At 41.8% G+C, this 10,619-nt stretch overlaps 1 protein-coding gene across 4 annotated transcripts; it reads right to left on the reverse strand.

Annotated features, from left to right (window-relative positions):
- LOC8075609 (RNA-binding protein 25) lies at positions 4,653-10,027 on the reverse strand. Of its 4 annotated transcripts, none has more exons than XM_021464723.1 (8): positions 9,515-9,648; positions 9,072-9,177; positions 8,231-8,962; positions 7,935-8,087; positions 7,065-7,437; positions 6,325-6,981; positions 5,715-6,241; positions 4,653-5,292 (listed from the first exon to the last, which is right to left on the reverse strand). In XM_021464723.1, the coding sequence occupies exons 3-8, from the start codon at positions 8,513-8,515 to the stop codon at positions 5,041-5,043; spliced, it is 2,247 nt and encodes a 748-aa protein (XP_021320398.1). In that variant the 5' UTR covers positions 8,516-8,962; positions 9,072-9,177; positions 9,515-9,648; the 3' UTR covers positions 4,653-5,040. The 4 variants fall into 4 exon arrangements, with proteins under 4 accessions (XP_021320398.1, XP_021320399.1, XP_002445489.2 ...); XM_021464724.1 differs by lacking the exon at positions 9,515-9,648 and having other exon boundaries at positions 8,231-8,478; positions 8,926-8,962; positions 9,072-9,508; XM_002445444.2 differs by lacking the exon at positions 9,072-9,177 and having other exon boundaries at positions 8,231-8,478; positions 9,515-10,027.

Below are 10,619 nucleotides of genomic sequence, written 5' to 3' on the forward strand. Positions count from 1 at the left end.
CAGTTAAGAACATGTCATTCTATATATATGTATGAATCTTATAACTATGCAATTAAATTTGTATTATTTATCATCTATTGATTATTAATTATAGCATACATATATATACCGGTTCAAACTTTCTGTGACCGGTTCAATTTGTCCGGTCCAAAACAATTGAACCGGCGGTTCAACCGGGTTTAAATGGTTGGACCAGTAAACCAGTGAACCGATGACCTCGCCGGTTCGATCTTCGGTCCGGTCCTAATAACTTTGCCTCTCAGACTCACGGTCTTACTCTGTAGGTCTCCGAGAAAAATAAAATAAAATGATTTCTTCTCTCCATCGCGAGCCTCTCTTCTTCCCATCGCCCTCCTCTACCTCTCTCCCATCCAGATCTGCGTCAATGTCACGAGTGGATCCGTGCCGTTGGACATGGCAGCTGCATCAACGACGGCACGGTTAGGCCTTGGTACATCGAGCGTCTGCAACACCCCCAGTCCGCTTGTGCTGCACTGCGGCCGCCGCGAGGTGCACGATGCATTCGTGGTGGTAGGGGCAGTGGCGGAGCTAGGATTTGAAACTTGGGTATTCCCATTTCCACAGAGTCGAATCTATAAGCTTAAAATATAGCTAATTGCACTACAAGTCAGCAACTTTGAACCAAAATTTGCTTTCTAGAATATAGATTTCTAATTGAAATGCCAGTTTTTATATGTTTTGAGCTCAAAAGTGCGAAAATACTATATATTATAGCATCATACATTTATATATATAAGTATATATACATATCTACATAAAAGTATACCAAAATAGTTGGGTATTCCTGGAAATACAGGAGAATACCCCTAGATCCGCCTATGTAGGGGCCGCTAGGGATGAGGGCGCGGCCACTTGGGTGTTTGACGTCCACAAGGTCATCTTCTTCTTCCGCCTCCTCATGGCTGCAAACGCCAAGCGCAAAGATTTCACCTTTGATTTTGCCGGAGACGAGGATGACAATCAGTTCCTGCCGCTTGAGATCCATGACCACGTGACCTCCTGCTCACCGACATCCTACCTCCACCGGCAATCAGTTCCTACCACGTGACCTCATGCTGCAAGATGCTCGACAAGACTTGCACCAGCAAGCCACGACGCACAAACCCTAGACATTGCTAGTAGGCCTCGGTAGCTTCGACGCTGATGCCGACCATCAGTACGGCAGGAATGCGCTCCTTGAAGGTGACAAATCCATCTAATTATGATGCCTCTGGTCGCAATCCCATCTAATGAGTAATGAGCTTAGGGTCTTATTTTTTGCTTTATCAATTGCATAAATGCAAGCAGGGAATTCAGCGGCATTTATTCTGCTCTATATAGTTTGGATGATTCCCCATATAAGAACTTGATGTTGACTATTCCAGCGGCATTTATTCTGCTCTATATAGTTTGGATGATTCCCCATATAAGAACTTGATGTTGACTGTTTCTATTTTGCAACACAGATATTCTTCTTTCTTAATCGCAAAAAAAGTGCATCACCGCAATTACAAGCTGGTTTCAAAATTTGTTGGTAAGCCTGCAGCTACTTTTTTTTGGCATAGTCCATGAAAAATTGTGCTACCATTCCTGCTTTGATAGGGAAGGTTCATTGTGAAGATATAATTATTCTATTTCTATTTCACCAGGTCCTGCACAGTTGGAAATGGTATTGAGAGAGCAGATTGTAGGAGGCCAGCTTCATGCCCACAGGCCATGGGAAAAAGATAGTTATTTTTCTTCATATTTGAAGGCATGCATTTTTCTAATTGAAAGGTTGCCACAAATTTGTTATTCTTTCTTCAGTTGCTTAACAGACATAGTGAATTTGTACTTTAGTTGCTTAAAATCTGCCTGAATTTAACCTATCTGCTTCGGACTTGCTAACTTAATGGATTTCAGATTAGAGGTACTTTGGGCAAAATCTGGTATGCGAGTAGTCCCTGTCATTAAATGGCCAAGGAACCTTTATCAAGGTTGGTCATCTGGTTTATGTTCTGCAATCACTCTCTTCTCAAGCTTCAGTCAATCAGACATATTAATTGTTTACATAAATTTAAAACTATCTTGTGATCTGAAAATATTTCATGACATCTTGTCTTTCAATATGCGTTGCTTTCCTTTTTCTATGCTAAATATATTATATTTTTTAGACTGGTTAAACATGTATCATCTTTTTTTCAGACTGATTAAACATCAAACTGAAACTGTTGCATGCATTTTCGCACAGAGACAGGAAAAGGTACAGCTGGAGTCTGGAGATGAAGGCAATAGGCATTCCCAATCTAGGGATCGTGAGTGACATGCGTATAGTCTTTAAGTCATGATTCTGTTTCTTTTTATTTTCCAATTTAGCTTGATTCGTTTTGTGGATTAAGTTAATGGTACTATGTGCATCCATTGATTCAGTGACTAAAATAAGATGGGCATCAACAGTTAGATTCTGTGAGATCTAAATTCTTTTGGCAAGGTGCAAATGACAAATTTAAGTAATCACATGATGAAATGGAAGAATATGACCCTAGCAAAGGATTATGGGGGACTCGGGGTGATTGATATTAGGGTTATGAATGAAGCTCTTTTAGGCAAATGGGTTGGAGGCTTTTAAAAGCTAGAGAAGATCATTGTTTCATTTTGTTCAAAAACAAGTATTTCAAGAACAAATCCTTTACCCAAGCTGATGGTAGATATGGCTTGAAATTTTAATTTGGAAGGGGATCTTCAAATCTAGAGAATATGTGAAATGGGGGTTGACTGCAAAGGTCTGTAGTGGAACTAATGTGCTCTTCTGGGAAGAGGTTTGGGTGTTAGTTGTTCCACTAAGGTTAGAGTTTCCTACTCTGTTTAATCTCTATAAAAAAAACAAGGTCTGGTAAGTGATTTTTGGGCAGGGGATGGATGGAGGATTGAATGGAAAAGACTTATGGATCTGTTAGACAAGGCTGCTATCTCGGAGGGGGATGATTCCTTCTCCAAGATCTCGGAAAAATCTGGAGATTTGGAAAATGAAGATCACATCTTTTTTGGTTGTATCATGGCTAGATTAGTCTTGCTTCCAGGAGGCCCTGGGGGGGGGGGGGCAGAGTCCCATACAATTTACAATATTTCTTTGATGAATGGTTGCCTCTGAACTGTAACAAGTATCATGTCAAGTTTTTTTGTTTTGCTATGGTTTTATGGTCTATATAGAATGCCAGAAATAAAATGGGGACAGAGAAGAGGTTTCCGAGATCATAGAACGAAGTCTTTCATAAAACTTTTTCATTTTTTACAGAAATGGAAAGTGCTGCTGAGAAGAGGGGATGTAAAGTACCTAGAAGACATGATTACTATCATGAAGCAGTGGCTGGAGATGTTCTGGAGCGAACCAACAAAATGGAAATTGAAGGCGTGCTTTACTGAAGCATATATATCTTTAGCTTGTGTGTCATTTTAGGCGTTTCTTGATGGTTTGCTGTAGCTTCAGAGTCTCTCAAAATGGAAGTTTGTTGAAGACCTGTTTCACTGTTTCACTTTTTTTAGGTTTCACTTCATAAATTGGGATCGCCCGTCTTTACTTTCAGTTTCTCCTATTTTCTTTTTCCTGTTCTTTTGCTTTAACCAATTGTTACCACTCTGAGCTTTCTATAAATGTTGGATCTTTCCTCAGTCAAAAAAAAGATGGCCATTATGCAGAGATGGATTTATAAAATTGTAAGCTCTTTTGTTAGATATATAATGATACATCTTGTATAATTTTTCTTTGTTTTCTTGATCCAACATTTGGTTGTCACGTGCTTGTATTCAGCATTCAACTAACTGAATCAATCAAGCACGGAACAAACTTTCTTTGATTTATGTGGATTATGCATGTACATCTACTCTATTTCTCAATATATTAGGTATTGAGTTCTTTTGATAATTATATTAGCCACCTGTTTCAAATGAGCATTGAGTTGTTGAGGTGGAACCGACTGCACGTTGCAGTTCAGGTCAGGACAAGCAAAACGGAGGCTTCACGAGATGATGATGGCTAGAGGGGTATTATAGTGTTTATTACAAATCAATTTAGTCAAAATAATGAGGTTAGTATATATATTTTCAGTTTATATGTGGTTGTATGGTAATTAGTGGAATTACAGTGTAATCATTCATGAGGAAAAATATTAAAATGTAATTAGCGAGTACTGGGTTGCGAGATCTTTCAGTGGTTCTAATTTGCACGTCTGAAATTTCCCGTAGCGTTAGCACGGGCACGCTACTAGTACTAATAGAAATCACCTCCATCAACAATAAACAACGGCCATGGTCCACCATGGGGTGCAAAGCAAAGCCGCGCGTGCCTTTCTGGTCAAAACTAATTAGTTCCACCTAAACTCAAGGTGTGTTTCATATAGTTCCACTTCTGGATTCTTTGATACAATGAATTCTAGTGTGGACTGTCATCATATGTTTAGAATCTAGAGCGATTCTACAACCTGTTCGCTTGACCTTATCAGCCGAATCTACTAGCCATTCGGCAGTGTTAGTACTTTCTGTCATGGCTTATCAGCCAAACGAGGAGGAATGGAATATCCCATCATTATTTCTGTCCAAACCAAAACACATGCTTAGAGACAAGCTCAAAAGAAAACGCAACAAAATGAGCTAGTTGAGGAGCAAGAAACTGCAGATTTATTTATTGCACAGCAGAAACTACGAAGAGCTCCGCGATACTGAGACAGTAGAGAAGCAAAACTGAAATACGAACATCTTCTAAGAGAGTTTGCATACAAATGATGTATGATCAGGGATTACTTGTGGTGGCTACTGCCAGCATTGACATTCTTCGTCATTCACCAGGGAACAAGAGTAAAATGCGCCAACACATTTATGCAATCTATCAAAAAAATTACGCACAGTATCTCATTGATTCTCGTATACATTTCTACAAGGGAAGAGTCAAATCAAAACCATCAACTCAGCGTCACTAAAAATGGTTTTTGATGTTTGTAGTGCAGTATGACCTTACAAGCGTGATCACAGTTTGATGACTGATGTAAATCAGAGGTCATACAAGCTTCATGACTTTGCTCTTCCTGATAGTCCAGATTCGACTTTCTTGATCTCAAATATCAGCATTCTCCACATCTTGAGGACAAACATCTCGGCCTCAACATCCAAAATCGACTGTAGGAGGTCTAGCATCTTTTCTGCGTGAACGTGGTCTTTGGTGCAGGAAACAATATAGTCCACTAAAGTTGATTCCTCCTCGCCAAGAAACTCAATAATCTTTTTTGAAATCCAGGGCCTCATTCTCTCGTGCAACTCATGCTGCACCAAGAAAAAAAATCATAATCATAATGTCAAATAGAATCAGAAGTGATACATGTGCGACAAGATAAATTGGATAATAACATACAAGGGGCAAGAAACAAAAATATGTGTTTCAACTTCCATGGTAACTTAACAGCTAATACTTAATCAATTGGTCATGAATCATGGGCAGAATGAAGACAACTGGATCGTGACCACATGTTTTAGGGTGGTTGACAAATCTATGCAAACCAGAAACTCATCGAAACAGCACCGGCTGTTATTTGATTAATTACCCCAACACTAAGTCATATTAAAAATATACACAAAAAAATGCATGTGCTAAGTAGTGAAAAAAAAAGCTTGAGAACAGATGAAAGAAAACTACACTATTCAGCTTCCAAGTTAACAATAATGCAAGTTAATGAATTTGATTTCACCTTGTCATATATCGTCCAGTTTATATCATAGGCAAAAAGCTCTTCCTTCGTCCTTGGGATCATATCAATTAATTGCTTTGCATCCAGAATCTTCTTGTTCTCTGACTTGGGCTTATCCTTCTCGCGATCATGAAGCTTTTCTCTTCGCTCATCACTAGGACGACCTTCACTGGATCTCCTATTCCTATCCTTCTCGGCGTCAGCCTTCTCTTCCTTTGAGTTAGAAACTGAGATGCGCTTGGCAAACTCGGCAGCTGCTGCGACATTTGCCCCAGAAGAAGAATTAGCTTGTACAGCTTGTAACTCTTCATTGGAGTAATCAATAGGTACTAGAGGTCTTATGCTTTTATCAACATTATTTTCGTCATCCTCTTCAGCAAAAACTGATGGAACAGATGTCCTTTTGCCCAAGCCTATCAAACCAAAACCCAGTTTCTTTGCTGGGGCGTTATTGTTTTGCTTGGTATCTGCGATTTGACCAGGTGCCATGCTTGTTTCCTCACCATTATTTTCCTTACCAAGTCCACCTGGCCAATGAGAAAAAGAAAAGGATGAAATGAAACTGGAACATGGAAATGTGATAACACTCAGAAAAGACACTCACACTTACCAGCACCAACAACATTAGCAAAGCTCAGGATGTTATCAGCCTCCACAACAGCTGGCTTGTTTTGTGCATCTGTTTCCTTTTCATCGTCACCATCAACCTCCATAAGTGTAGCAGACTCTTCAGCAGCTGCAACCGCCGCTGCAGCTGCTTCATCTGCTTGCCGTTGCAACTCTACAGCCCTCCTCCTTGCTTCTGCAATTTCCTCTTCCTCCCTTATTTTATCTGCTAAATCTTCCTCCTTTTCACGTTGCCTCCTCCTTTTCCTATCTTCAAGTGAGCTACTACTCCTTCGCTTCCTTTTCCTATTATCCTCTTCATCACTATCATCTTCTTGCTTCAGGATCTCCCTTCTGCGGTTATGTTCCCGGTCTCTTTCTTTCTCCTTTTCACTATATCTCTGATATTCTTTCTCTCTCTCCCTAGATTCCCACTCCTTAAGGCGATCCCTGTATAGCCTATCAGCTTCTCTATGCTTATGATCCTTCTCTCTATCCCTCCGTACTCTTTCACGTTCCCGTTCACGATCATGCCTTTCAAGATCTCTGTCCCGTTTATCATGCTCTCTGTCCTTCCTCCTATCAGGAGAGGCAGTTTCAGATCTTTCAGTTTCATTAACTGCCCTTTTATCAGTGTCAGCGTCATTCTTATCATCAGAATCTACAATTGCAATAAAATATATATTAAAGAAAAATGCTATTATTGGACAAAATGAAGTAACCATAATTAGGAGAACCCAGTACCATTTTTTGCCTTATCTACGCCAGAGCTATCAGCAGATGGTTGAACTGGTGGAGGTGGAGGTGGGGGTGGCGGTCTAGTCTTTAACCACTCCTCAATCATATTGCTTATTTTTTCTGCGATGTCTTTATCAGCTTGAGAGTCTTCATCAGTAACAATCCCAAATTTCTTAGTGCTCTCTTCATTGTCCTTATCTCCAGCATCTCCTGTCTCCTTATCTGATTCATCAGGAACAGGTTTTGATGATTCATTTTCAGCAACAGCTGTAGTTCCATCACCGCTTACATCTTCTGTTTCTTTTGCCTTCTCTTGTGCTCTCTTCTTTTCCTCAACATGTTTCTTCAGGTACTCCTTGGTAGCATCATTTATATTAATCTGGTATCAGAAAATGGAACAGATGCATTATATAGAATTATCATTAAGAACCTACTGAAAATTAAAATTGCATTGACAGGATGAAGAAAGGTTAACTCAATGAGCATTTGTATAGTACTATGTTGCGGAAAACATCTAGGCTTAAGTATAGTACTAAAGCAATGAGCATTTATATATTATTTGATTGGTGTCAGTATCCGATGATATGTGAAACAGTATTTGTATTCGTTTTTGAATCTAGAAACAAATGTGGTGAAGGCACTATCCATTCTGATCCATTTTCACCCCAAACTTTGGTATCTCAAAGCTGCCCCCTGAACCAATCCAAAAGAAACCACAAAATGATCATGACATGATGAGAAACTATTACTAATTTTGGGCAACAGATATTGAATATGCAAGCTAAATGACTACTTGCAAACAATTGTCATTTACCATGTCACGGCCAGCTCTTCCATAAAAAACCTAAGTGCTAAGACAGAGGCAATGATGCATACCACCAGTTCCTGACCATCAATGCTCAATTTGTTGAGAAGCCGTGTCGCACGAAGGATGCCTTCAGCAGATTCAAATTCACAAAACCCAAAACCTTTAGGTTTTCCATTACTTGGATCTTGGGCACGCTTCCAACTCTTGACAGGTCCACAAAGCTGAACATTGTCCAACATTAGACAGAATTTTCTACAGTAAAGAGTTACCTACTAAATTACAAATAGAAATGGTACTGATAAAGGAAAAAATCAACCTTTCCATACGTACATCTAAAAAACATATAGGAGAAAAGAAGACATACCCGAAGAAGTGAAAGAAGGAAATCATTGTCTACTGTTGGGGCAATCTTGCCAACATAAACTGCGGTTGGCGGTTTATCAGGCAGCGTAACAGCTGGAGCAGGTGGCCGGGCAGTTACCAAAGGAGAAATAGCCCGGATCCCAGAAATTATTGGTGGCCGTTGGATTGGGACAACACCGGGCGGTGGCATTGGACGTGGAACAAAACCTGGACGAACCATAGGATACGGTGCAGGATAACGAGGCATTCCTGCAGAGACAGACAAACGACACCTATGCAACCACATTAGTAAGTATACCCACGAAGTAAAACATAACAATCAGAGAATGTAGTCATGTGTACACAGAAGATACTGAAAGCCATAAACAAATAAGAGCTGACTGAATAGATAAGCAATATCATGCCAGTTCAGAATACCAGAGAGAACACTGACAGAAGCAATATCTTGCTCAAATGAAAAGGGAGCTAAGTAAAGCTGGCCTTACCTCTCAACCTCATGGACAGGATAACATACTTGTATTTGTTATTTGTGAAACTTGGTATAGCTCACACCGTTGCAATGCACTACTCAGGTAATAAGAGCTCAGGAAAATATGTCACTACGCTACACTTCTTATCAAGAAAGAGATGTATATGAAACCAGAACAAAAAGATATAGCCAGCATATGAAAATTAAACGGCAGAAAATCATGATACCTTAGCAAGTTTTTGGAACAACCCAGAGCTGAAGCATCTAAGTACATAAAGAAACTGAGCCTAATTAAGCAGTGAGACGAGCTAAAGCATGTAAATCAATTAGGCAATGTAAACAAAACCAGATCAAATTCAAACATTCGGCATACCACACTCAGCGAGGGAGCAAATGATCTAGAGCTTCAGTTAGAGCTGCAGAATCAAACATGAGCCGGCACCTCTCGCTGTGGGGAGTAATGGCTGGCACGACCACCGCTGTAGCAGAGAAATATCCGGTCATCGTTATCAAGCGAGCGGATCCCAGTTTCTCTAACTCGAAAGCACTAGCACCACACCTCTAAACGCTAACCAACACCCTTGCCCAGGTCCATTGCACAAATCCTCTCAATTCTCCCGAAACCCACAAAGAGATCCTCAACATCGCAGCTCACGGTACACCTTTGAAGGTTCAGACTTGAGAAATAACACCGGATACAAAACAGTGGGCGAGGCATAGATTCGTCATCGATGACTAACGAACTAACTAACTAACTAACTAGTACCAAGTCGCGGTGTCGCAGAGGTTAACGGGAGTTGGAGATCAGGGACCCACCGGGATGGGGGACCGCAGCGCCCTGCTGCGGCATGTATGCTCCCGGCTGGGGCGGACCGTACATGGCCGGCGGCCGCATAACGACGGGGACGCCCGGCGGCTGCATCGGGTAGCCCGGGTTCGGCGGCACGGCGCCGTACTGCGGGACCTGGTGCGGCGGCGGTGGCGCAGGGGCACCGAGCGGACGGAAGGTGGCGGCGAAGGAGACCGGAGCTGGGGGCATCGGCGGCGCGACTGCCGCCGGAGGCGTGGAAGCGGGGGCGGGGACGGGGGCAGGGGGCAGGTTAGGGTTTGGGCTAGGCGTCGCGGGGCCGGGCGTCGCGGGGTTTGGCGGGGTGGAGGTGGCGGCGGGAGGCGGGGTGAGCGCGGCGGCGGCTGGGGGAGTGGCCGGCGGCGGGTCCAGGTTGTCGGGCGGAGGCGCGACGGCCGCCATGGTGGTAGGGAGAGGCGGGGAGGAGCCGCCGAGGAGATGGTGGTTGGTTTGGGTTCGAGTTGGAGTTGGAGTTGGAGTTGGAGCACGAGGAGAGGAGAGGAGACCCGGTTGGGTGATCAAGATTGCTCCGAGCCGGCTGGAGAGGGCTCTGGATGCGCTGTTGCCTGTTGGGCCTCGGCCCGCTCGTGAACTATTACAGGCTCCCTTTATTCGTTCAAGTGGTTTAGGGCCCGATGGTTCTCTGAATGTTTGGCGCGCCGGTTTTTCCAACGAATTGGAAAATTTTCTTTATATAATTACTAGTAAAGATGTCCGTGCGTTGTAACAAAGAAAAAAAAAACACTATCTCTAAGTCAATAGACTTGAATCAGCCTAAATGATCACCTCACCTTCCTTCGTAACTCACCAGAGTACATGTTTCTTTTCTATTCATAGCTACGTAGCATGATATTTATACTTTTTATATAAAATATAGTCAAATTTAAAATAGTTTTACTTAAGAAAATTTCGAAAAGTTGATGCCATTTTGGGCGAAGTGAGTATAAGAAAGAATCTTCTCTAAATAGTAGTAGTAGTAACCAGAATACATGCATATTATTTTCCACTATATTATTATGCTTTAGTGATTAAATTTCGACCACAAGATTTGATGATGGATAGCTAAGGATGTCC

The sequence above is a fragment of the Sorghum bicolor genome, chromosome 7 (genome assembly GCF_000003195.3).
Source record: "Sorghum bicolor cultivar BTx623 chromosome 7, Sorghum_bicolor_NCBIv3, whole genome shotgun sequence".
Classification (NCBI taxonomy): Eukaryota; Viridiplantae; Streptophyta; class Magnoliopsida; order Poales; family Poaceae; genus Sorghum; species Sorghum bicolor.

What these genes read in the sequence shown, in the direction of transcription:
- LOC8075609 (XM_002445444.2), bottom strand. Translation starts at nt 9,947, where the DNA reads ATGGCGGCCGTCGCGCCTCCGCCCGACAACCTGGACCCGCCGCCGGCC. An exon ending in TGCTAATGTTGTTGGTGCTG is followed by an intron (nt 6,242 to 6,324) that starts GTAAGTGTGAGT and finishes CTCATTGGCCAG; the next exon opens with GTGGACTTGGTAAGGAAAAT. An exon ending in ACTGGACGATATATGACAAG is followed by an intron (nt 5,293 to 5,714) that starts GTGAAATCAAAT and finishes TTCTTGGTGCAG; the next exon opens with CATGAGTTGCACGAGAGAAT.